The sequence below is a fragment of the Monodelphis domestica genome, chromosome 7 (genome assembly GCF_027887165.1).
Source record: "Monodelphis domestica isolate mMonDom1 chromosome 7, mMonDom1.pri, whole genome shotgun sequence".
Classification (NCBI taxonomy): Eukaryota; Metazoa; Chordata; class Mammalia; order Didelphimorphia; family Didelphidae; genus Monodelphis; species Monodelphis domestica.
In genome coordinates this window covers 12788867-12815735 of record NC_077233.1, presented here as the reverse complement: position 1 = coordinate 12815735, position 26869 = coordinate 12788867, and the positions used below count along the sequence as shown (strand labels likewise).

At 51.4% G+C, this 26869-nt stretch overlaps 1 protein-coding gene across 5 annotated transcripts in view; it reads right to left on the bottom strand.

Annotated features, from left to right (window-relative positions):
* The window catches only part of OXSR1 (oxidative stress responsive kinase 1), an 80323-nt gene that overhangs the window by 14000 nt on the left and 39454 nt on the right, over nt 1-26869 (bottom strand). For 3 of the 5 annotated variants that reach the window (XM_056804209.1, XM_056804206.1, XM_056804208.1), the window contains exons 4-11: nt 19798-19939; nt 18402-18457; nt 12802-12911; nt 7767-7868; nt 5665-5798; nt 4525-4573; nt 4280-4345; nt 441-563 (exon numbers count right to left, since the gene is read on the bottom strand). In XM_056804209.1, the coding sequence (XP_056660187.1) occupies nt 441-563; nt 4280-4345; nt 4525-4573; nt 5665-5798; nt 7767-7868; nt 12802-12911; nt 18402-18457; nt 19798-19939 (782 nt within the window). The remainder of the gene's footprint in view (nt 1-440; nt 564-4279; nt 4346-4524; nt 4574-5664; nt 5799-7766; nt 7869-12801; nt 12912-18401; nt 18458-19797; nt 19940-26869) is intronic. The other 2 variants (XM_056804207.1, XM_056804210.1) reach the window with 2 other exon arrangements.

The window sequence follows — 26869 nt, the reverse complement described above, 5'->3', positions numbered from 1 at the left end:
TATAAGTAGATATAGGCAGTTTGGGGTAGTAATTATAGTTAGTTATAGGTACTATAGGATAACTAGTATAGACATTAGGAAATATTCTTTCTCTACCTCTTTCCTATATTTCTTCTTTACTATATTCATTTTACTATCTCTATTTTAGTTAAACTAAATTGTTAATTGTTAAAAACTGCTAGAAGTCTTCTTTTCTCTGGCTTAAAGGGATAATATTAATGTACAACTCTACTATATTTTCATTAAAACTTACAATTATTAAAAGCTGCTCTCTTATTTTGTCAAAATTCCTAATTTAATATAGTACCCACCCTATTTTAAACTGTGAGGCTGGAAAAGGAACCCAAGAGCATGATCTCATTCTCCAAGTCATATTCTTCAGCCAAGAAGCCATGCCTCCAAAAAAAGATCTAGGAAACCCAAAGATGGCTTCTAGTTACCCTGAGTTGTGAGATGGCTGCCTTCCCTTCCTCACTTTCTTCATCAAACTCATCATCGCTCCACTCCCAGCCACCATCCTCTGTTTTATGAAGCCGGCCACTGGAGCCTGGCACTCTCCGGACCTGATGGCAGAAAAACAAGACATCTGAATTATTCCTGTTGAGTTATTCCTCAAGAGTCCTCCAAGAGGACAAAATCAGTCGATTCCTCTTCTTCATACCAATGCATTCTTTGGGTAGTGTTATGAAGAAGAGATAAGTTTGGAAGGTTTGCAGAGGCAGGAGAGCAACAGGAAAAGATTCTGGAATTTTGAAGGAAGGGTTAGACTGGAACTGAGGGGGTTAGCTGTCTCTCTGGAGAGTGTGGCTGCTTTTCCTTAGTGGCTGATCCTATCCTCATTCCTGTCTTGCTTGTTATCTTGTGATCCTGACCAACTGTCCACAGTGATTGTGAGACCAGGTCCAGGTCCTTTTTGGATCCAGGACCTTCCCTGGGCCCTATCAAGCTTACCCAGACCAGTACGTTACTACCATCTAAGGGGGGTTTTAGTTGTAGCTTAGCAAGAACAGGGACTGGAGATTTTCTAAGAAGCAAGGAGAGGATTAGTGTAGAACAACCACTCTGAGAAGACTCTCTGTGAAGAGACATTAGATCCCTGAGGTATTAGTTAGGAAAATTAGCATTAGGGTTATCCTATACCCTTCTAACCTATTCTCTTTAATTAAACCTACTTTCCCATTTTACTGAGTGGTCTGTGTGTGATCTCATACCAGGCTCTGCCCTGGTCAGAGTGTCTGTTAGTCTGTTAGTCCACAATCAACCTACTGACACTGACCCAATTCAATGCCATCCCCAAATACCACCCTTTTTACAGTAGGTATTTCTGTCTCCATCAACATCCTTCTCTGTTGCTTTGTCGTGCTATGACGGGTTTCCTGGATCCTCAGAAGCTATGCTAGCTTCACATTTTTAAGCTAGAAATGCTTTGAGTATAATAACCCTGGTGAAGGACTTTGAACTTTATCCAAAACAACGTGTGATGACCACATATAAAGACAGCACTTTCCATGCTGTGGGGTGACTGTTTCCCACCATGGGGAGAGGAGGAAGGACCTCTGAGACCCCAGGGAGGATGAGGTAGGGAGTAAAGCAATGGTCCCAAATTCCTAGATACTTCCATCTACAACTCCTACATAAACACATGCCCTTATTTAAAAAGTGAAAATAAACTTCAAATCAAAGCCTACAAAAGTAAAACTAACACATGAAATCTGTTCCAACAACAGTTAATTCCTCCATACAATCATTCTGTAATGATTCTGGATGCACAAATGAGGTTAAAATGGAATGGGCACATGGTACATCTGCCATCAGCCTACCAGTCACCCTGGGCTCAGGACATACATGAGCTCTGTGTGAGCCACTTAGTACATATGAAGTGTCTGAATTTAAACAATGTTTGCGTCAAAGTTAAAAGGACCATCATATTTTCAATTATGTTCTCAATGTCATTTATTTTGGTAAGTGCAGGAAAACAAGCATAACAATTCCAAGACTACAGTAACTTTATAAAATAAGGACTAACTTGAAAATGGTTACAATTGCTCAAAATTTTCAGCAATTACATTAATATTGATCTGAACGTTCTGTGATAGCCTGCTGGCAGGCTTGTCTGTTTCAAGTCTATTCCTTTCCATTCCAATCCACACATCATTCAGCTCCAGAGGTGACTGGCCTAAAGCTCAGGCCCCGCTATGTCATGTCCCACTCGACAAACTCCAACAGCCGCGTATCTCCTCCAGGATCCAATGGTCAGCACTGTTTGGCGTGAAGCCGTTTGTAACCTCCTGTCTTTCCAGGCTTCTTACACCTCCCCCCAACAGATTCTTTAACCCAGTGCCACTGGTCTCCTGACTATGCTTCCATCTCTTGGCTCTGAGCATCTTTTTTGGCTACATGGACCTGAACACTCTCCTTCCTCACCTCCACCTACTTACTGGCTCCCTTCAAGTCCCAACAAAATTTCATCTTGTACAAGAAGTCTTTCCCTTCCCCTCAAAGAATTAAGAATTAATTCTGCTGCCTTCTCCCTATTCAGTATCTCCTATTTATCTTATAGATAACTTGTCTGTAGAGATTTGCTTGCATGTTGCCTCCCCTACTAGACTGTAAGCTCACCGAGTCCAAGGCTATGTTTTGCCCCAGCACTTTGTACTGAAGCACAGTGGTACATAGTAGGTGCTTAATAAATATTTATTGATTGATCTTATTAGTTCCTTTTTGTAAAAGTGAGATAGCACCCCTTTGTGATGGATAATTTGAAGAGATACTTCACTGGCTCAGATAATACTGGCACAAGCAAAGAGGATAGACTCAGTTTACATAGAGGAAATAGGAGAACTCAAGGTAGAAAAACCAAATCCAGAAAAAACAAATTCATTCTGGTTGCCAGTAGGTAAGTTCTCTAAGCCTTAGATGCCTCCCAGCATCCAGCTCCTGCCATCTCATTCACACTCTACTCAAGGCAGAGAAAGGAAGTGTCACAACAATGCCAGCAGCGCCTGTTACCAATGCATGGTATTCAAGCCTCACTTGGCCCTCAAGGAAGCAAGGCAGTCTTTTGTTCCTCCCTAATGGCCTCCCTAGCTCACTCCCAACAGAAAATTGGGGAAACTGAAGCCATTTGATATGATCTCCCTCTTCTGGTCTTCTCTTCATCTCAGAGCCCACTGACATCCTCTCCCATTCTCCAACAAAGAAGTGGTCCTTCTCTCTTCTTCCTTTCTCCCCCTCCCTCCCCCTACTCTCTCATTCCTTCCCCCTCCCAAGAAAAATGGGAAATAGTTTTTTTTGTAAAAAAAGCAAGGGGCAAATGCTATGGATATGAAGTTAGAAAACCACTGGATTAAAGTATTTTTTAGCCACAGAAAGATTCCTACACTTGAATAAAGGTTCTTTTGCAAATATTTTTATCACAGACTTTTAAAGATGTCTCAGAGACACCCACATTCCCTGCCTTCAAATTTCTCTTTCATTAGAATCTCAACCTTGTCCTGAAACCCTCCTCTCTAGAATGGCCCATCTTACTTAGAACATGTTTTTTACCTTGTTTTTCCAGTTCTTAGGCACAAGTCATCATCAACAGCAAAAGGCAACCGGCTGGCTTACCCCACAATTGTGGGAATCGTAGGAATTCCGCCACCCTGAGGAGGCAGTGTGCTAACAGAAAGGGCACCGGACTCGGCAGCAGGCCCCCCCCCCAGCTCCGAGGACAGAAAGAAGGGGGTGGTGGAGAGCTCCAGGGAGCCGGACAAATCCCTAAGTTAGTCGATTTGTCCATGACTCGGAATAAAGGCCAGAGAGAGTGAAGGTTCCAGAGGCAGGAGGGAACGCTCTCGATTACAGTCAAGCTGGAGGGGCCAGAATACAAAATCAAGCAATAAATGTTTCAGCGCCTACAATGGGGTAGGAGAGCGACAGATGAGTGCTGGGCTGAGTCGGGGAGACCCGAGCTCAAATGTGACCACAGACAAGTCACTCACACTATTTGCCTCAGTTTCCACACCTGTAAAATTAGCCGCGAGCCTAAGGGGGAGCCCAGGACGTTGTTTTACAGAGAAGAAAAGGGAGCCCAGGCTCGTGCGCTTCTGCACCCACGTCGGGCCTGCGGTCCCCACGAAGGGCGGCCCAAAGGCAGTGCCATTCCCCAAGCCCAGGGGCCGGACGTGGGAGCTGCAGCGAGGCTCAGCGCGCGCACGCGTGCGGGAGGAAAGCCTTTCGCTCCCCAGGCTGCGAGAGCCACCTGCCCGCACGCCCAGAACAAGGGAGGGCCAGTTACCTTTTTAGCTCGCTCGGTGATGGTGGGGGCTCTCTGAAGCATTTTTTCTTGGAGAAACTCTTTGTTCTGGAAGGGGAAAGGAGAGATCTTTAAGAGCTCTGACGCTGCCCCTCCTACGAGTTACTGAAGGAGGGGCTCCTCTCCGGCCCTCCTGCGCAGATGATGCCGTCCAGGGAATCACAAACAGGGCCCCCCCCTTTAGAGGAGGAACAACCCCCACCCACAACGGAGAGCGGGTTTCCTACCTTGGCTTTCTGGAAAAACTTGTGTCTTAACAGTTCGGCTGCTGTTGGTCTACAAACAAGATGACAGGTGAAGTCACTTAGGTAAGAAAAGGTCCCTCGTGTCCCCACGAAGCTCAGCCCAGGCCCCCAGAGGAAAGCAGAACAAAGGGCCCGGGGAGCGGGCGGCCACCCTCACGGCCGGTCCAACACGGACCCTCCCCGGGCTCCGGGGCCTCAACACGTGGAGGGAACAAACGAGAACAAAGGGGTCTCCTCTGTCGGCACATGGAAATGACCAATCCGGGCTCTCCTCTCCTCCCTTTATGGGGGCTCCGAACTCACCGCCTGCTGCCCTTTGCCCCCAAAGCCACCACTTCTCCCCTTCCCGGCTCGTGAGCACAAACTATTTCAAAGATTCACTAAGAACCGGGCGAACATGGGGGGACGACACTCGGGATTGAGGGCAGCCGGGTGGCTCAGTGGACTGAGAATAAGGCCTAGAAAGGAGGGTCCTGAGTTCAAATCTGCCCTCAGGCAAGCGACTCAGCCCCCTAGAGCCTAGCTCTGACTGCTCTTCCGCCTTGGCCCCAGTGCATAGCACTGAATCTAAGACGGAAGGGAAGGGTTTAAAAGGACACTCGGTAGGACGACTAATAAAAGAAGCACAGCACGACTGATGAGTATAAAGTGTTTGCCAAACCCTGCTCAATACTTGTGTGTGTGTGTGTGTGTGTGTGTGTGTGTGTCTGTGTGCATGTGTCTGTCTGTCTGTGTACATGTGTCTGTCTGTGTGCATGTGTCTGTCTGTGTGCATGTGTCTGTGTGTCTGTGTGCATGTGTCTGTCTGTCTCTGTGTGTCTGTCTGTGTGCATGTGTCTGTCTGTCTCTGTGTGTCTGTCTGTGTGCATGTGTCTGTCTGTCTCTGTGTGTCTGTCTGTGTGCATGTGTCTGTGTGTCTGTGTGCATGTGTCTGTCTGTCTCTGTGTGTCTGTCTGTGTGCATGTGTCTGTGTGCATGTGTCTGTCTGTGTGCATGTGTCTGTCTGTCTCTGTGTGTCTGTCTGTCTCTGTGTGTCTGTCTGTGTGCATGTGTCCGTCTGTCCAACTCTCTGGGTGTGAGTGTGTGGGGACGGATGACCATCTTCCCAAAGTCCGGGCTTACCTTTTCTCGGGATCTTTTTGAAGGCACAATGAAATCATTTTCCTAAATGACTTTCCATATTTCTTTAGCATTTCTTTATCTTGAACACCAGTTTCCAAAGACGGAGGATCATTCTGTAACGTCAGCATTAAGACCTGAAAGAATTGAATCCGTCATAAACTTGGGAAGAACCAACCCATTTTGTAGTCCTCCCCTTCCGCCTTAGAACGACTGCCGTCTGTTGACTCTGAGGCAGAGGAGCAGGAAGAGCCGGGCCATGGGGGCTAAGTGACTTGCCCAGGGTCACACAGCCGGGGAGTGTCCGAGGCCACATTTGAACCCAGGACCTCGGATCTCCAAGATCCAATCCAGTGAGCTCTCAGTCCAGTGAGCAGAGGAGCCCCAATGAAGCAAGTCCAAATAAGGCTGCAGAGACAGCTGACTCCACCCCTGGCCTCCCAAAGCTCTGTGGACCTCGTTTGGGCCGTTTTCTGAGTAAACTCCCGTACAAGTGATGCGGGTTTCCCTGCCGGCCCATCCACACTGCCTCCGCCTCACCCCGTGAAGCAGTCATCCCCAAAGAGGGCTGACTGACAACAGCCCCAGGAGGAGCCCGAGCCCGGGCAGCCACAGGCGTCTTCTGAGCAGGGCCCTGCGCGGCGGGTGACCGGGATTTTAAAGCGGCCCTCCAGGAAGCCCCCGCAGGGCACCTCGTTAGCCATGTGCAGGCCGGGGTCTCCAGAGAAGGGACTTTAGCGGCAGGACCCGTCCTGGCTCCGACAAAACTCGGCGACGGCCCGCGGCCCGGCCTTTCCCCAGGCAGAACGAGGGCAGCGTCGGGGCCATTTCCTGGTCCTGCGACAGCTTCCTCTTTCCAGACATCAAACCAGAGACGTCTATGGAGGACCTCGGAGGCCCCCGAAGGGGCCATTCGGCCTGTGGCTGCAGGCGGCTCGCAAGGGCCTTCCGATTCTGGATGAAATCCTTCCCGACATCCTCTCCCCGCCAGTCCAAACGCCCCCTGGCCGACTCCTCGTGGCTGGGCAGCTTCTTGTGTACCAGAAGAGCGCCGTCTCCTTCCCAATCTCACCGTCCGGCTCAGCTTCCCACATCAAGGCTTCCCATCTCCTCGCCATCCAGGACTGGACAAGGGTGAATCCGGGGCTCGGCCAGGACAAGGGTGAATCTGGGGCCCGGCCAGGACTGGACAAAGGTGAATCCGGGGCTCGGCCAGGACTGGACAAAGGTGAATCCGGGGCCCGGCCAGGACTGGACAAGGGTGAATCCAGGGCCCGGCCAGGACTGGACAAAGGTGAATCCGGGGCTCGGCCAGGACTGGACAACGGTGAATCCGGGGCTCGGCCAGGACAACGGTGAGAAAGGAACCACCTGTAGCTCCAACATATTTAGCACTGGGGCTCAAAATGCCCTTCGAGCAGGGTTCTCGAGCCCACGACTTGTTCCATTTTAGAGTCAGGCGTGGACAGAAGGTTCGTTTCCAATCCTCTGGCTCTCGCCCGCTAGTAGGCGTCGGAGGCTAGATCGGAGGCTAGATCGGAGGCCCCGTCCCATCCGACAGCCCCGGCCTGGCTCCTGGTCCGGGTGTTGGAGAAGCTCCCGACGCTCCCGGCCGCCCGGGTGCTGCCTCCAGCCTGGGTCCGGCCGGCTGAACGGTAACAGAGCTCCAGCCGGGGGGGTCGGGCCCGGCTCCACGGACCACGAGGCTCAGGCCATCATGCCGGGCCTCTGCCACGGGGCCATTCGATCTGAGGCCATCATCGCTCCACACTGGCAGCCACTTGGAGGCTCCTTGGGGAGGCGTCGCTGCAAGAGGGCCGTCTGCCAGGAGGCGGCGAGTGAGAAACCAGGCCGAGGGCAGCCTCCGTCCCAACCCAAACTCCCCGTGCGGGGGGCAGGGCACAGACAGCAGCCGTCCATCTGTCCATCCGTCCTTCCTTCGGCCTGAGCCCCGGCATCGCGCCGTCACTCTGGGAGCCGTGAGTCAGGCGGCACCTCTGACGGGGCCAAGATGGGACCGTCCGGCCCAGGTGACCGAGGCTGGACGTGCCAGCATCCCCCCGGCTGGGAGCCCCAGGAGGGCCACTTGGGGGGAGGGGGCTCACCTTCATGGGCGGATACTTGTGATAGGGAGCAGCCCCCGTGGCCAGCTCGATGGCGGTGATTCCAAAACTCCAGATGTCAGCCTTGAAGTCGTAGCCGCGGACCTAAAGAGAAGAAGAGGTGCGTCACTGGAAAGCGTCCGGGGGAGCCGGCCCGCGGGCCAGCAGGACCGCAAGGCTGCCAAGGCGGGCTACAAAGGAGCCGGGGCACGTAAGCTTCTTTTTATCCCGTCTACACTCCCAAATGCCTTCAGGGAGGCACCAAGCCGGGCAGGCATCTGCCTCTTCTCGGGCAAAAAAGGAGACCCCTAAATCCAAGGAGCTGGGGTGGGAGGGGAGACGGTGGGGGAGATCCTCCTCCTCCTCCTCCTCCTCGTCCCCATGTTCTGCCCCCACCCTTCACTGGGCGTCCCCAGGGGCCCAGGAAGGCCCATGAGGGGAGCCCACCATGAGGAAGGTCAGCTCGTACGAGGAGGCGAACCTCTTTTCTACTTCAAACAAGATCCGACGCTCAGAGAGGTTTCGCGTTTCTCAGTCACGCCTGCTGACGAGAAGCCGGGAAGCCCCCGGGGGCCGCGCCCCACTTCTCACAGCACCCCCCGCGGGCCCCCAGGATCCCGAGGCAGGGCCTACTGAAGCGTCCCGGGACCCTCCTCCTCCTCCTCCTGGTCCCAGAATCTTCATCCTCAAGCCGACACTCCCCTGCGTTATGAACAAGTCTGCAGCCTCGTCCTGTCTTGTTTATTTAGAATCGGAACAGCCGTGGGCTGGGAAGGACCGTGGAGGCGCTGATGCATCCTTCCGAAGCTCCCTCTTTCTGTCCGAGGCCTTGGCCTCCCCCTAGGCCCCAGGTGTCTGCCTCCCCTTCCCTCACCTGCCTTTGTTCAGGTCCTCAGCGCCTCCCCCCTAGACTGTGCAAGGGTTCCTAACGGCTCTGCCCCTGCTGGAGCTGCTGCGGCAGCTCCAGGCGACTCCCTTCCTCTTAGTCATCATCAAACAAACCCCAGGGTCTTGCGGGAACCGAGTGACTCAGTCCTGGGGCAGCCCCAGGGCTTGGAGGCCCCAAACGGAGGCCCCCGGTGACGCCGGCCAGACCCGCCTTTTCTTCCAACGACCCACCCCAAGCCACCAGGTGCCTTTTCTGAACACTGGCCCAGGACGGCTCACTCGCTCCTTGGATTGGATAAAGACACTCAGAGGGAGGCCGATACCTCTTTCTGACTTCAGGGAACTGCACCATTTGCTCTCCCCTCCTCATCTTTTTTCCAATTAGAAACAGATGATCTCATCTTCTATGATAGCTTATAGCCTGTTCACTGTCTTCTTTTAATGCGTACAAATGTGTCTGCCGGATTTGGAATCTAGCGCCACTCGGGGGAGGCCTGGTCCCGGCCCTCCAGCCTCTGCTTCAGATTCTGCCCATCCCTGGATGGGTTTTAGGCCCTTCGGGCCCTGCCCCCCGTCGGGCTCCCCAGGCCCAGTGGCTCAGCTCACACCCAAGACGTCTCCCCGCTGCAGGCCTTTGAACCAGCCATCTCTCCGCCTGGAAGGCCCTGCTTCTTCTCTGCCTTCGAGACTCAGGCAAGACCCCCTCCTACGGGAAACCTTCTTTCCTGAGGCCCCCGAAGGCAGCGCCCTCTCCCCCAGACCTCACACGGAACTCCTTCGTCCTTATCCTCTTTACATTTATGTTGTGTATGCTTAGGACGGATCCTTTGTCTCTGCTATTAGAATGTCAGCTACGCCAACCAAGGCGGCTTGGATCCTTCCCCTCATCCCACCTTTCCTCCTCCCTCTCTCTGTCCCTCTTTTCTGTGACATTCCATCTTAGATTCAATACTGTATATCGGTTCCAAGGCAGAAGAGCAGCAAGGGCGAGGCCACGGGGGCCAAGTGACTGGCCCAGGGTCACCCAGCTGGGAAGTGTCTGAGGCCACATTTGAACGGAGGACCTCCCGTCTCTAGGCCTGCTCTCCATCCAGTGAGCCCTGGATTGCTGCTTTCTCGTGGGAGCCCCTCGTCTCTGGCACAGTATCGGACCCATCACAGGCACTCGAGATGCCTGCCGATGGATGGATCTAGCCTAACCTCAGATTTCCATCCATAAGCAGAGGTAACTTGACTCTTGTTCAAGCTCCTCAGTGGGACGGTCAAGACTTCAACAAAGATTTCTGGACTCTCATTTCACACGATGGAAGGAGCATCAGCTACAATGTATCAGCAATGAGGATGGACAGATAAAAGGTGGCTTAAAAGAGACACAAACTAGAATACACCAGACAAATCAATAACTGTAAAAGAAATATCAGAACAGAACCAAAATATTGAAGAGAGAAGAAAATGTAAGGCAGTTGCTACACACACACACACACACACACACACACACACACACACACACACACACACACACACACACAATTTGGAAAACCGGTCAAGGACAAGTTTCAGAATCCCTGGACGCGACAATCCTGAGGGACGTAGGAGAAAGAACGCTTTCCACCTCCAGAGAAAGAACTGGGGGAGCAGAAAGGCAGAAGAAAAACATAGGATCGATCACGTGGTTCGATGGGGACAGGATTGAGGGTGTGGACTTTAAATAATCCCTCTACTGCAAATAGTAATAACATGGAAATAGGCTTTGAACAATGACACATGTAAAACCCAGAGGAATTGCTCATTGACTCTAGCAGGGGAGAGGAAGGATGGGAGCGAAAGAACATGAATCATGAAACCATGAAAAAATACTCTAAATTAAATAATTCATTAAAGAATGAAAAAGTTCCTAGACTCCCTGGAAATCATGATTCAAGTCAAACAAAAAACCTGGACATTCTATTTCAAATATCATCTATGAAAACCATCCAGACCTATCAGAACCTGAGAGCAAAGTGAAAACAGAAAGCATCTAACAATCACTTTCCTGAAAGAAATCCCGACTTTGGTGTGCTTATTCATGTTACATGTGCATTGTTTGTGGAGTGGCAAATCAGTGCAAACATCCTGGAAAGCAATTTGGAACTGCAGAAATAAAGTGACAAAAAATGTCCATTCCACTAGTAGGCGCACACCCCAATAGGGCCACGAGTAACAAGCAAGTCCCCATACATCCCCCAATTTTAGAGCAGAACCCAATGTGGTAGAAAGACTTAGAAACAAAGGAGCTAGGGAATGACCAAAACAAATCACAGCACATGACTAATAGATACCAGAGTGCGGCAAGAAATGATTAAGAGGGGGGCAGCTGGGTAGCTCGGTGGGTTGAGAGCCAGGCCTAGAGATGGGAGGTCCTGGGTTCAAATCTGACCTCAGACACTTCCCAGCTGGGTGACCCTGGGCAAGTCACTTCACCCCCACGGCCTAGCCCTGACCACTCTTCTGCCTTGGAGCCAATACACAGTATTGACTCCAAGATGGAAGGTAAGGGTTAAAAAAAAAATGAAATGACTAAGAGGATGACTATAGCCCATTAATCCTTATATGAACTGATGCAGTCAAGAGAACAATCTACTCAATGACAACCACGTAAATAGAAAAAACAATCACCACCAAACAACTGAAAGGGAATGCCATGAAATTCCAATGAAGAGGTCTGCCCCCCAAAGACAAAGGAATCGGGGTAGACGTGGGGCTCCCCTTTCCAGGCTGCTGCCATGTGACACCCTCCACCTCCACGCTCTGGGATCCAGACGTTGGCCTACTGCCTGTCTCCCCATGTCTTGGCTCTGGGTGTTTTCCCAGGCTGTCCCCCACATCTGGAATGTTCTCCCTCCTCCTCTCTGACTTGTACAGGAAGCCTTCCCCAGCCTCTTGTTCTAGTGCCTTCCCTCAGTTAGCTCTCTCCTATTTGTCCTGTCTACAGCCGGTCTGTACATATCTGTTTGGGTTTCCCCATTAGACCGAGTTCCTCCAGAACAGGAACCGTCTTCTGGTCCTCTCTGTACCCCCAGAACTTAACACATAGCAGGCATGCAATAAATGTGGACTGACTGAGTGGTTCATCAAAGTCTTCTCATGACTCCCTCCCCTCCCTGCCTTGCAAAAGTGAGAGCCTACGGAAGTAGAATAGTGAATATAACTTTAAACTTGGCTTGTGTGTTGGTTATAAGGAATGGCTCTCTGGGAAGAGGAAGGTGACAAAAAACAAAAGAGATCTGTAAAAATGTTATAAAAGAAAATCAAAATTTACAAAAAGTATTATAAAAAGCAGAAATAAGACGTGAAAGCAGGTCATCTTACTCCAAATTCAACCCACCCACGTTGCCTCCAGGCCACTGTCCTCTATCCTAACTGGCCCCTGTCTGGAGTCCTCTGGGGACCTCAGAAAAAGTGACTGATGGCCAGGGGAAGCTCTGTAGGAGGCCTCTCAGGATGACAAAAGGCATAAAGCTAGCCTGGAGATCTGGAGAGGACTCGGGGAGCCTGTGAACTGTCTTTAAGCATCTGAAAGGCAAGAATGTGGGAAAAAGATGGATTTGTGCTTAGTCCCAGAGGAATCGGCCGCACTAGCTGGAAAGAGACTAAAATCTAGCCTGTGTCAAAAACAACTTTCGAACACTCAGAGCTGCTCTGATGTGGAATGGGTTGCTTTGTCTTTAAGCAAAGGCTAGGGGACCACGGCCCAGGCACGAGAAACCTTGCTCAGGTTTGCACTGGTTTCCAAAGACCTCCGAGGTCTCCAGCCCTGAGATCATGTGCCACGATCATCTCCTGACTTCCGATGCTCTCTCCTTCCTCAATTCTCCTTCTCTATCTAAGTGCATGTTGTATCCAGCTCCTGGAAGGCAGGGACCGTTTACTATCTGTCTGTATTACTGGCACGACACCTCAGGCTCAGCAGACACTGAAAGAGATGTTTATTGCAAATGAATTTGTAAGAAGGTGGCCCAAAGTCCCACTGTCCAGATACCTCAGAGGGCTACAATGTCCAAAAAGCCACCGCAGGACACCAAATTGTTTAAAATAAGATTTATGGGCACGTTGACTTAGCCAGGTAAGGAGACTTTAGCTTGCTTTTTAAAAGTATAAAAATAGATTTTACCTGTTCCATAACTTCTGGTGCCATCCAGCAAGGGGTGCCCACAAACGTCTTTCTCACTTTATTTCTGGTAATGTCACCACCAGTTGCTAAAAAAGCACTAACCCCAAAATCTGAAATAGAAGAGAGAACCACAGCATATCAAAAAAGGCCACCGAGTACTCTGGGCACAGAAAGAAAACCCAAACCACAAAGCAGAGCGCCCCACTTTCTGAATGTGCGACTTATCAAATTCTAAGACCCATCCCAGCTGGACTCATTTGTTTTTCAAACAGTCTTTCTGCGTGGCTTCCCATCAGGACTTTGAGGCTGGTCTCCCTGACTCCTCTGTTCTCCTCCTCGCTCTCTCCTCAATACAATTCATTACCAATTTACACACCTGAAATATGGCTTGATTACAATCTCTCCCAAACACGTGCCTTCCACAGCTCCCCGCTCTCTAAGGGGTCAAGGCCAAACTCACCAGCTGGCCCCTCAGAAATCTCCCCCACTTTTCCAGCACAGCCTCCATCACACTCTCCGTTACCTTTTGCTGCTTTTTACCCTACCAAATTCTGGTCATCCCTAAAGGCCCAGCGTGGGCACATTTCCTCAAGGAAGCCTCCCCTTGACCTCCTAACACGCTTGCTGCTGGTGCCCCTCAAGGGGGGGGCCGAACCCCGTGGTGTGACTCCAATTCTGTACATTGCGAGGGGCCAGAGCCAATGCCTCAGAATCCTCGGGATCTCCCACAGCAGCTAGCATGGCAAACACCCAGCACAGACTCCAGGACTTTCTTCAAAAACGAACAAGCCAAAGAGATTTTCCAGTCAGCCTTAAAACACTAATAAAACCTCTGACCACTTAAAAAGAGAGAATGATTGCGTGGCCCCACAAAATACCAGGGTAATCCCAGTGTGACCAACCCCAGAAGATCTGCCCGGCGTCTTTCCTTCTTCCTTTCTTCCCTCAATGCGAAGAATCGGCTCAGAGAAGAGCAGGAAGGGCATGGCAATGAGGCTTAAGGGACTTGCCCAGGGTCACCCAGTGTGTCTGGGGCCACGTCGGATCCCAGGACTTCCTGCCTCCACCCACTGAGCCCCCCAGCCGCCCTGGCGTTTCTTTATAGCGGTGTGAGACCAGCCTCTGCACCAGCGGCTCGTGGCAGTCCTGCCCCAGGGAGAAAACAGCCGCCTGGCTTTAGCCATGAAAGCTGCCTACAACAGGACGGGACCCTGGGCCGCTGCGACCCATCACAAGGCAGGAGGCAGGCGGCTCCCCTTTCCCCCCGCTGCTGCCCATCACTCCGGAGGCTCCCAAGAAGGCAGCTGGCAACAGAGTTCAAGGAAGGCCAAAGTGTCTGTTTCTTGCCCTGCCGTTTCAGCTCGTTTGGCCCAGAAGGCCGGTGCCAGGCTGCTGCAGGAGAGGCAAACAGACTGGTCAGAAGTAGAACCAAAGCTTCCATGCCAACAAGGAGCGAGGGCCAAAAAGGAATGGGGAAGGGGTTTCTCGGGAGTTCCCAATACAAATAAAATCACAACAAGCTTTTTAAAGACATTACAAAACGCCCACTTGGGCTTTCTCTTACTCGAAATCTCCTTCTGACTCTGACAGAAAAGTCTAAAGAGTAACCTCGAAAATAACCACTAATCATGGACACCTTGAAAAATGGTTCCAACGGGCCAACCAAGCGCCACGCCTTTAAGTGCCCACCGGATAAATACAGCGAGTATTTAGGAAGCTCACAAAGGAAGGAGCAGGGCACAGCCTCACGGAGGGGGCGATGGCGTCTCTGAGGGGAGGGCTGCTTCCCCCCACAGCACCCCCCTGGGGAGGGCACCGACGACGGTAACCGAGGTATGGAGCAGCTGGCCCAAAGGGTCCCACTGGGAAGTAAACCCGGGCCTCGCGGTTCTAGGGCGCTCTCGGCCATTCCACACTCAAGCGTGGTACGACGGCCTCTTAACTAACTGATGCGGCTCAGTATTGGACGTTTTCCACAATCTGAGTCCACCAGATTCGCCGCTGCTAGCCAGCCTCCTCCTTGATGGCTCCGTGCTGGGGCAGGGGGTAGGGCAGGGAGACCCCCGAAGCTCCGCCTCAGTGTCTGTCAATAAACAGGTGCTGAGCCCGACACTGTGCCAAGCTCTCTCCAGGGAACAGTGGGGGAGATGCTGTTCAGACGACTGAAAAGGTGAGAAGTCCGAGGAGTCCAGCCAGCCCAATGGCGTGAGATGTCGAGCTGGAGGTTTGGGAGCTCGCGGCTCCAGCGCCCAGATCAGGGGAGCCGGGGGTGACAGCGCAACACCCAGGCGGCGGGGGCTTCCCCGGGGCCGCGTGGCCACGGGACAAAGGAGTCGGGAGGCTCGAGCACCGGCCAGACACTGACACCTCTTCCCCAGGACGCAGGCTGACGGCGGGCAGTGAGGGACCCTCAGAAGCCGCCAGCTGGCATCTCTCACCAGTTAGCACAGGCTAAACAGCAACGGCAAAAGCTGCCGTCTCTGCTCTAGGGAGGCGTGAAAGGATCGCTCGCCCACTCTGGGATGTTCTGTGCCGGCCATCAGCGCGGGGTGTTCCAACCGTAAGACAGAACTCATTCCCCAGAGGGGTCCTCCAGGGTTGCCACCCACCCACGTTCTCATTCTACCAGGGGGAACACGGAGAAGCCCCCAACGGGCGCCCTGTGGCCACAAACCCCACAATAGACCTCCACCCGGACTTGGAAAGGGAGATGCCACGCTTGCTCCCGGAGCCCATAATCGGGCCCCCCCTGATCCTCGGTGCGCGGAAGCGGCCACTCCGTACTCGCAGCTCCAGAGAGCCTACTCTCCTAGCCCCCGGGGCTTGGCCATTGGCCCCCGACTTCCTCCAGCTATCAGGCTACTACACCACCATAAACCACGTCTTCAAACAAAATGCTTTTCTTACTTCGGGACTGAATGGAGTTTGAGTCTCCCATTCTTGGAGAAAGACCCTGCTACAACCCTGGGTGTGCTTCTCCCGCGTCACCTTCCCCTGCTGTCTAGGCTGAGCCCCAGAATACTGAGAGCCCCCAGAACAAGATTCACGGTCCCTTAAAGGAGACAAGATCTAGCCGTCCACACCAGCCAAATAACGTGGGCGGACCATTTGTGATGCCCAGGAAGACTCCCAGAAAGCAGCAGACAAGAACAGCGACGATACGGAAAGGGCAGGGGCTGACGCTGCCCTTTGGATTGGGATCACAGAAGGAACCGTCTCCCAAAGACACGGGAGAGCCTCCGGGCCTCCGAGGCACTACTCCAGCAGGATGAGTCGTGCGCTTCCTGCTCCCTGGAATGGACCATGAAGGTGAATGCAGCATGAAGGAGGCAGCAGTGACCACTGAGGGAAGGAACAAGCTGGGCCTCCATGGAGGAGGGAGCTGAGAAGATGGGGGGGTGCTCACAATACAGCGTTTCCCAGGAAATAAACCAAATGGCTGGCAGACTTAAGAGTACCCCATCCAGAATACTATTGTGCTCAAAGGAATAGTAACGTGGAGGAATTCCATGGAGACTGGAAGGACCTCCAGGAAGTGATGCAGAGCGAGAGGAGCAGAACTAGGAGAACATTGTACACAGAGACTGATACACTGTGGTATAATCAAACGTAATGGACTTCTCCATTAGTGGCGGTGTAATGTCCCTGAACAACTTGCAGGGATCCAGGAGAAAAAAACACCATTCATAAGCAGAGGACAAACTGAGGGAGTAGAAACACTGAGGAAAAGTGACTGCTTGACTACAGGGGTTGAGGGGACATGACAGAGGAGAGACTCTAAACGAACACTCTAATGCAAATATTATCAACATGGCAATGGGTTCAAATCAAGAACACATGTGACACCCAGTGGAAACATGCGTCGGCTATGGGGGGTTGGGGGGTGGGGGGAAATGATCTTTGTCTTTAATGAATAATGCTTGGAAATGATCAAATAAAATATTATTTAAAAAAAAAGAGTACCCCATCCAGAACTGACTTGAGTGACAGAAAGCTCATAAAAGAAAAATTCCTCTCTGTGGAAGTGACTCAAACAGTTTCTTCCCAACTGAAAAATGAATTTGTGGCCTCGTCATTATTTCAATCTCTCAGAAACCCTTGCAGGCAGCCCAGGCAGCCGGTTCTACCACAAATTTTGATGAGCCGAATGACTTAAAATCACCCTACAGTTCTAATATATATATGAGTCCATGTATATCTCCATAAAATTAGAGCAGGAAAGGAAAATATTTGGCCACAACTCCTGTCCAAATGTTTTGTGACCAAATCACCCCAAAAGTGTGGTATGCTCCCACAAAAATGACTAAGGGAGCCGTTTAATGGTATTGTGACGTTCTAACCCAGGACTCACAAATAGCTAGGTTGGGGCTCTCCTCCATCCCGCGGCCTTTTTGCTCTGGCCTGCTATTTTTAGGCTAGCGGGCACTCTCAGAAGGCAAGTGAAAAGAAATGGCTTCAATGGCGGTCAAGGTGTGCCAGGAGCAGAAGCGCCCCCTGGAGGGGTGGGATGGGAAGGGAAGCGGCGGGCCCAGAGCCCCGGCGACGTGCCGGGCACAGCTCTCAGGGCGGATGACGCTTGTCTCAGAGACCCTCACTAGGACCCATTTGACAGCCCAGGCGGGGAACGATTGCTCCAAGATTCAGTCCGGAGTACGTGTGATGAGGGCAACAGCAATACGGGAAGGACTAAGGCACACGGCCCATTTAGAGCCGATTCTGGGCCCTCCCTCCTTGGCAGCGTTTCTGAAACCCTTTTTTGGGTCACAGACTGGCCGGAGGCCTAGGATGCCCGCTCAGACTGTTGCTAAGTGTACAAACTACATATCTGTAAAGCGCCGGCTTTGGATGTTATAATTATTACACGTATAGCCACGACGTGAGGAGGACAGAGTCAAGGGGCACCTCTGCTTGGCCGAGCGGCAAGGTGGTGCATGGCGCTACGGCCTCCACAGGGCACTCTGCCATCTTTCCCTGGCTTGCCTTGTCCGCTGCCCACCGCTGCCCACCCCCATTGCTTCTCCTGCACGGTGTCTCATGACCACGCCACAACTTAAAGACCCACAATCCTAAGAGCCCTCCTAACGCGGGATTCCAGAACGGGCAGCCACACAGACGCCCAGAAGGACCCCGAGCCTAAAAGCTGGCCCTCTGCTCAGGACGAGGCTCGCCCCACTTCTAGTCACCGGCAGTCCCAGGCACTGCAGGACGGCACTGGTTAAATCCCTGACTTCGAGGCGATGCCCGGGGACTGCTCCCATTCCACAGGAAAGGACACGCAGGCAGACGGGGCCACCCGAGCGGAGCCAGGAGCGGAGGCCCGGGGTTCTGACTCCCACCACTGCCCCCACGCTCTACAGACGGACAGGACCGCCCCCCCCCCAAGCTTTCGTGGGACCCAGCTAAGACGACGAGAGAAGAGGCCGGAGCCTTCGGACCCTGTACACGAAGGCCCTGGGAAGCTGGCGGCAAAGCCCGCTCTCACTCTCCAAGGGCCGCGGCCCCCATCCGATCAGTGGCTGCACCACAGGCCTGGCCAGCTCCGTCCAGAACGCTGGGCTCTGGCGTTTCGCCGCCTTTCCCAGGGAGGGAGGCCGCCTCACCTGCGATCTGCACCGAGCCGTCTTCACCCAGAAGGATATTTCCGGCTTTGACATCCCTATGTGAACAAAGAACAGAGAAACACTGCGGGCCTCTTCCAAAAGAAGCAAACAAACCCTGCCCCATCCATCCCTGTCCAGGGGAGGCGGTCCTCGGGACTCCCCGCGGAGAGCTCCTGAAGTCGAGCGTCGTGGTTCGGGGCACGAAGAAGCCAGGAGCGGGCTAACAGAGCAAAGCTCCGTGCTGTCGGTCACTTTTGCCAGCCAACGGCCAAAGGAGGCCGGGGAAGGGAGGCCAATGTAAGAAGCAGGACAAGGAGGCTCTCCAGGGCAAGCAGGGCCTTCAGAGTGGTTCTGGAGGTGACGGGGAGCCAGTGGACGCCAGGGAGGGGTGGGATGTGGTCAAGCCTGAGGACATCCCTGAGGGCAGTGGGTGGTGCCTGCCTGAGTGTAACCAAAATCCAACCAAAAGCAAACAGACTGGATTTGTGGGGTGAGTTCAGTTCAGTCCAGTCATTCCTTCAACAGCTACTAGAGTCCAGGCACCGGCAGCTAGGTGGTGCTGTGGCCAGAGCCCTGGGCTTAGCGTCTGGAAGATCTGAGTTCAGATTCAGACGCCGACACGGACTATTTGATCTTGGGGAAGTCACATCAACTCTTTGCCTCCGTGTTTTCGACTACAAAATGGGGATAACAAGAGAACCTGCTCTCCGGAGTCGTAATATCCGCAAAGCGCTTGGCACACAAGGAGCGCCTCCTAAGAGCTGGTTTCCTTCTTTTCTAAGCCTTGGGAATACCGAGAAAGGCAAACACCAAGCCGGGCGCCCGATCTCACGGAGCCTACCAGGGAGACGGTGCATTCGGGATATGAGACGCTCCCTGGAGCAAAGGCCCTGGCGGGAGGGGAGAGCGCGCAGAGCTTCCGGCACAAGCTGGGCTCTTAGAGGAACTAAGAAGTCAAGAAGGAGGGCTTGGGGGGAGTCAAATGGGGACCCCGGGAGGAGCCCGGGGCCTGGGAGGCTGGGGGGGCCCGGGAAGAGGGGAGAGTCGGAAAGGACTACGGGCAGTCTGAGCTCTCCCCAAGCGGGGCAGGCGGGCCTCGGGCTCAGCTCAGAAGCAGAGCTGTTCCGGGAAGCGCGCCATGCAGGCGTCCAGAGAATTGTCCTGTGAATGGACACGGATCGCTCCTCATCCCAAACCAGGGGGCTCGGCGGAGGAGATGGCAGCACTAGAGGACGGGCATCTCTTGCCCACTCGAGGGACGGGGATTCCCTGGCCCAACTTGGCCAATGCCGCAGGTTTGGACCAAGAGGCGCAGGCCTAGCCTTGAGGCCCAACTGTGGGGCCAGGCTTTGGGGCCGCACTTGGAGGGTCTTTCCGCAGAGTCTCTTTCACTCACCTGTGGATCTGTCCGTTTTTATGCAGATATTCCAGGCCCTCCAGCACTTCTTTGAGAATGGTGGCGATGCAGGCCTCATCGAGGACCCCGCTTTTGTGCTCGCCCTTTGCAATGATGTGCTTAATGATGTCCAGAACAGACCCTGACAAAGACAGAGGACATTTCACCATTAACTTTCAAGGGCTTCCCAGAGCTATCTAGGGGCACGGCATGCCCACATCCCGCCATGTTCCCGAGGAGGGAGGGGCAAGCCAGAAGGAGGGCCGCCCAGAATCCTCCTAGGAAAGCTGGGAGAGAGAGAATCCATTTGGGGTGGGAAACGTCTGCAGGACAGCCAGGGTGGGCCGTGGGCAAGCCGGGCAGGGGCCCAGGGCTCCGCTCAGGAGGGAGGGCTGCTCTCAAGGAAAGATGCTCAAGGGCTGACTGGCTCCAGTGCAGTTGTGCAGAGAAGAGAGCCGCACAAAGAGGAAGCAGAGTCCTGGGAAGCCCCACGAGTGACAGCCGCGGCTGGCTCCGTCCAAGAGGACCTGGAGCTCAGCGTTCCCACGAGCTGTGGGGCCAGAACCTCCCAGCAGCCTCCCCCTCTAAGGCCAGGCTTGCAGGAAGGCTCCTTGTTCCAGGGCCAGTTATACAACAGAAGCAGCCCCATAAATGTGGCCTAAGTCAAAGGAAAGAACTGATAAAGCGAACGCGCCATTTGCCCAAAGACTCCGGGAATGTAGTCTTAGAAGCACCTACAAGCCCAGAAAGGTAAAGTGGGAAGGGGGGGGAACAAAATTAGCAAAAGGCCAAGAAACAAAAGGCGACACTGTGGTCCTTCCCAGCACCAGGCCTTTGGAGCTGGGAAGGATCTCTGAGGCCAGGCGACCCAGGCCCCCCATTTTTGAGGTGAGGCCTGTCCTATCCCCGAGATGGGGAGGGGAGATCCCAAAACACAGCATCCTCAAAGGTTATCTTGCCTAATTGCCAGGACTTCTCAAGTGGTAAACTCCAGCTCCTTGTAACACCAGGCTCTCAGACGATGCCAGGGCCACCTTTTTATTTTTATTTATTTTAAACCCGTACCTTCAGTCTTGGAATCAATACTATCTATGCATTGGTTCCAAAGCAGAAGAGTGATCAGGGCTAGGCGTAAGGTTAGGGTTAAGTGACTTGCCCAGGGTCACACATCTGTCTGTCTGTCTGTCTCATTCCCCCTCTCTCTGGGTGCCAGCTTCCTGGTACCCATAAAATGGCAGGGTTGGTCTAGCTGCCCTTAGAGATCTCCTCCAGCCCTGATTCAGGATACGTCTTTGGCATGCAAGAACCGCCAAAATCTCTTCACGTGCACTTTGTTCCAGCCCAGCGGGGCCACTTTCCACTCTATGAGGCCGTCCTGACTTCCCCCGCTTCCATCAGGGATTCTCGCTTCATTCCCAGCTGCTGTCTCTTCCAGAGAACTTTCCTTCCTCTTCCCCTCTGCCCCAATCTGGTGCGAGAAGGACTCTGTGCCTTCTTCAAACCTCTGCTTGTCCTGCCCTAAGCGCTGCCCTTGAGGACCCTTTCGGTCCCTCCCCACAATACTAAACCCTTCTGCCGAGGATCCTGGGGGCACTGCTGGCTTACAGAATTATTTATGTATGTGTCTTACCTCCTACTAGACCATTTATTCACAAGGGCAGACACTTGCATTTTTTCCAGTGCTAATAAACCTGGCCCAGAGCAAAGATTTGTTGAAATGTTAAACATAAAGTGCCCACAAGAATTGCGTTAGCAGAGCACGTCTGAAAAGAGAAATCCAGAATATAATTTTACAATCTAATCCTAAAAAATTGTAACCAGCAGACCTGCTGCTACACTCACAATGATTCCTGTTTTAGATTTTGAGGAGCAAATTTCTCCAAAATTCATAGCTCTTTTCCTTTGAATTTTCTTTATATGATGCCAAAGGGAAACATCCCTTCGTTGGGAAAAATCCCAAACTGGAAGGGGCCTTGGTAACCATCTAGTCCCACCCTTCATTTGACAGGTGAGTAAACTGAGGCCAGTCAGGGAGCAGGTAACAGGTCTGCATTCATCCTGATCCTCTTTGTTTTATCCTGGCCTCAGTAGTCCTCTGGTCCAGGTGCCCACATTCTGAAGGCCCCCGAAGGCTGCTAAACTAGATGAAAACTGTACCTGGGAGCTGTTTAACAACATAAGTAAGAACACACTATAGACAGTAACATTAGTTTGTGGTCTCGCGTCAATCTGCACCAGCGGGATCTGTTTCCCTTTGAATTGGACAGCAATGCCCCAGCCAAACTTCCCTGGGTCCAGGGTTTATGGCTATAGTCGTGCTGATAAGGAGTCACACGGGGAGTGGAGCTGAGAGGGCCAGGCAGGAGGCAGTGGCACTGAGCTCCCACCCACAGATCTGGAGCCTCACGGAGAAACCCAGAAAAGGCAGAGGGAGCCCTTTGTCCAGACCAGGTCAGCATAGGAGAGAGACGGACTGGCAGGAGCACCCTGAGCATGAGAATTCCTGTGCCCCAGCACCGAGGGAGGGCCCAGAGCCCTGGGGGCAGCCCTACACCCCGAGCAGGGCCCACTGTCCCCCGGTCGGCAGATCCAGGGCCCCAGCTTAGGGTAGTCCTGAGCAGTCTACAAAAAAGGAGGAAGTTCAGAAGCGAGCACCAAGCAGCAGCAGGGGGTGGCTCAGACCTCAAGAGCTCAAGGCAAGGCCTCATTTCCAGCTTCTGGCCCGGCCTGCAGAAAAATAAGCAAGGCTGAAAACCCAGATCGAAGCAAAACTACCATTTGGCCACCTTGAACCAAAGGAGCTCTCCAGCTGGCTGGCAGGAGCATAGACCAGAGGGGCAGCAATCAGACTTTGCCCTGGATCAGCCCACTCTGGAAGCTCGTAGGTCCCTGGCCTGTCCCTAACACGTGACCTAACACCCCCCAAAAAGCAGCAACAGGATCAGCCCAGATCTCCCCTCCAGAAGTGCAGAACTCAGCCTAGGACACAAGCTGAGAGTGAGTAAACAAAAAAGAACCACCTCACAGTGCACTATTAGGATGGTGGAGATCCTCCAGAAACAAACACAGAACAAACAGACTCCCCAAAAGCTAAAGAGAAAAATGCGACTTGGGCATAAACTTAACTAGAATTCCTAAAAGAGATGAGGCAAAAGAATCCCCCAAAAAGCCTAGAAATATTTTTATAAATGGAATAAGGCTGCTTGAGGAAAAAACTGGAAAGGAAATAAGAGCTATGGAAGAAAGGTTTCAAATAAGAATTAAGAAATTGGCTCAATCTAAAACTTCATAAGGCAACAAACTCTGAAAATGAAAATGGTCCAAAGATAAGCTAATGACTTCACAAAGGAACAAGAAATATTCAAGCAAAGTCAAAAAACTGAAAAAAAAATGGAAGAAAATATAATTTATTATCTTATAGAAAAACCAACTGTCCTGGAAGACAGATCAAGGATAAAAAAAAAATTTCATTGGACTAGCTGAACACCAACACCAAAAAAAGAGCCAAAACAAAACAGAAATCCTAAAAGAAAGCTGCCCACATCTTTTAGAGCCAGAGGGCCATGCTGAAATAGAATCCATTGGTCATCTTCTGAAAGAAATCCCCAAATGAAAACTCCCAGAAATATCAGAGCCTCCCTATCAAAGAAATAATACTGTAAGCAGTCAGAAAGAAAAAACTGAAGTACCTACTCTCTACTGGGGGAAAATGAACCTGTCAGGATATTAAGGCCTTCTAAGCCATATTCTGATGAAAAGGCCTGAGCTGTGGGGAAACTCTGAAGTTCAAACTTAGGAGCAGAGAGAAGTGTAAAAAGTTAACCATGAATGAACGATGATAAAGGACCAATCAAGAGTGAACTGCTTACATTCAAATATGGGGAGATGGATGATACGTGTGATCCCTGTGAACCCTCTCATCACCAAGGGACAGAGGGAAGCCAATAGACAAGGCCTGCAAGTGGCTCTTTTAAAGCCCCGATGATCCTAAAGAAATGGAAAGAGAAAGGAAGAGGGATACGAGAGAGGGAGAGAAGGAAAAGAAGGGGAGGGGAAGCCATCTCACAGAATCAGAGGGCACAAACAAGGAGGCGAGGGGGCAGTTGCTACCTGAACCTCACTCTCATCTGGACTAAAAAAAGAAAAAACAGTTGAGTATAAAAATCCACTTCTCTAGGAGGGAAATGGAAGAAATGAGAGACCACAGTAGACAGAGGAAAGATTAAAGGAGGGATTTGGGTTTTTTGGGGGTTTTTTTAACCCTTACCTTCCATCTTCAAATCCATAATGTGTATTGGTTCCAAGGCAGAAGAGTGGTAAGGGCTAGGTAATGGGGGGTCAAGTGACTTGACCAGGGTCACACAGCTAGGAAGTGTCTGAGGTCATATCTGAACCCAGGACCTCCCATCTCTAGGCCTGGATCTCCATCCACTGAGCCACCCAGCTGACCCCAAAGGATTAATTCTAAGCAAAATAAACTCTAGGAATGTACAAAAATATGTATACCTCATGAGGTGGCAAAGAATAGCAATACGAGGGAGAGCTCACAAACTGAGGAATGGAGGAGGTACAACCTGTGTATGTACCAGGATCCTTCCCAACAGAAACAACAAGAACTGCTTTCACGTTTTCTGACGTGCACGTGTATCATTTAGGTTTCCTAACACTGGGCAGTAGTTCTCATCCTCAATGCGAGGGGGACACTGAGGCAGAAGGCAGCAAATGGCCATCCAGCTGAGAGCATCAGAAGTGAAGCCAGCGGCGGGTCTTCCCTCTTGCCATCCAGTCCAGCAGCTCGATCCAGCACACCAAGCTCCGTGTCTCCAGAGTAAGGGTGTTGGGTTCAGTGATTCCCAACATCCCTTCCAGGTCCAATACTCGGTGGCTCTGGAACAACTTAAGAAAATGCTTCGTTTTGGGCTCAATGAAAATCTACCTTCTGGTAACTTCCACAAATGGATCCGAATTTCACAATCAGTTGACTCTCTGTGTCATGTGAAACCCCTTTCAATATGGGAGAGCAACGTGCAGGTCTCCTCTTCCCAAGCCCTTTCTGGGCTAACTAGCCTTTGTTTCCCTCACCTTACTTGGCACACTGCATACCCCCATTATTGCACTTGGGCATTTCCAAACCCTGCCATTTCCCAGGCTGGAGTACTCCACCACTGGCCCAGGTCAGGACCCGTCTGTAGCCTGGCAGGGGCTTTGGTAAGAATGCCAGAAAGGCCCTTCCAGGGTCCCTGGAGCAGCCGGAGCATTTGATAATCCAGGGTCACGGTGCTGAGGGGATGGATCAGAGCTGGAGACTTTGATTTTGTCAATCATTAGGCATTTAAATTCAGTACTACAGTGCCAGGCCATGCACGAAGAGTCAAGGGCATCAAGGAAGACAGAAATAGGCCCTGGCCTCGAGGAGGAACAAGAAAGACCTTTTGCAGAAGGTGGCATATGAGATGCCACTTGAAGGAAAGCAAAGATACCAAAAGGCAGAAATGAAGAGAAGGGCAGCAAGGTGGCTCAAAGGATGGAGAACCAGGCCTAGAGATGCGAGGGTTCAAATCTGGCCTCAGACAGTTCCTAGCTGTGTGCTCCTGGGCAAGTCACTTACCTCAACTACCTAGCCCTTACAGCTCCTCTGCCTTAGAGTCCATACACAATATTAATTCTAAGACAGAAGCTAAAGGTTAAAAAAAAAAGTCCAAGGAAGGGATGAGGAGGAATAAGAGCAATCTGAACAAGAGTGATTACTGTGTGATGGAGAGAAAGGCTATATGCAGAAGAAAAAGGGTCTGATGGTTGAGGTGCTCCGTGGGGTGACTGATGTCCAGGGCCCTTGACAGGAACAGGGAAGCTGGGAAGAGGGGAGGAAAGACAACAAGTTAGAGATGTCTCCAATGTCCAATTCGAAATGTCTGAGAAGCGGCTGATGTCCTGGGATGGGCCAGCAGGGAGACGCACAATGGAAATACAGCTCTGGGAATCATCTGCAGAGATGATAATTGAACCCTTGAGAGCTGATAAGATTGCCCAGTTAATAGAGAGAAAAGAGAGAGGCCTTGAGGGACACCCAGAGTTAGTGGATATAACAAGGACAAAGCTCCAGCCGAGAGACTAAGGAGGTAGGAGCGGAGGCTGTGTCAGGAGGAGAATCAACTTTTATCTGGAGTCAAGTAGAAAAGAAGGAAATAGGAAAAAATTGTGTTGAGAAGAATTCCAGAGTTCAGAATTATAGGGGTGGTTCAGCACTGAACAGTTGAGGTGGAATGAAGATAAAACCAAAAGACCCAAGGAGCTGATGAACTAAGAAGTAAGGTAAGGGGATGGTGGTTCAAATAATAGTTTCTCTAAGAAAAAGGGAGCAAGACTGAGATGAGGACTGACCGTTTTTTAAAAAAGTACATTGATAAATTTGGTTCTAGAAGATCATACAAACCCTTAGCATCCCCCCAACTAAAGCCCCTAATATACGCTAGTCTTGAAAACAATTGAAACCATACACACAATCTTCCAGTTGAGTTGTTTCCTATTTAGGATAAAGGAGGGCCACATGTTCCATTTCAGCACCAATAAAATGTTGGGTTTTTAAAAATTTTTTGAAAAAGTTGCACTGATGTGGTTTTTGTTCCAAACATTTAGGCACTGCCCCAGTTCTGTGCGAGGCCTCTCAAAACAAAGCAGTGCAATTAAGCAAAACTAGTAACACAGTGACCTCATCTAAGTTTGTGTAATATTCCCATCTGTCACACCACTCCCACACAAACCTCTTTATTAAGGTTTTTTAAATTAATAGATATCTATTTTTTTAAACTTTCTAACTTTCCATGCCCCTGGGAAAAAAGAGAGGAAAAAGTGATTTTTTATAACAAATATATATAGTCAAGCAAAACAGATTCCTTCCTAGTTGGGTAAAAAGACTGGATCCTTCCATTCCCTCTCTGTAAGGGTTCATTAACAGTCTCTAGAACTACAGATGGTTGCCATATTGATTGCAGTCTTACAGATTTCAAAGCTGTTTATCTTAGGAGTGCTTCTCTATGTAAATTGTTCTTCTAGTTCTACTCGTTTCATCCTA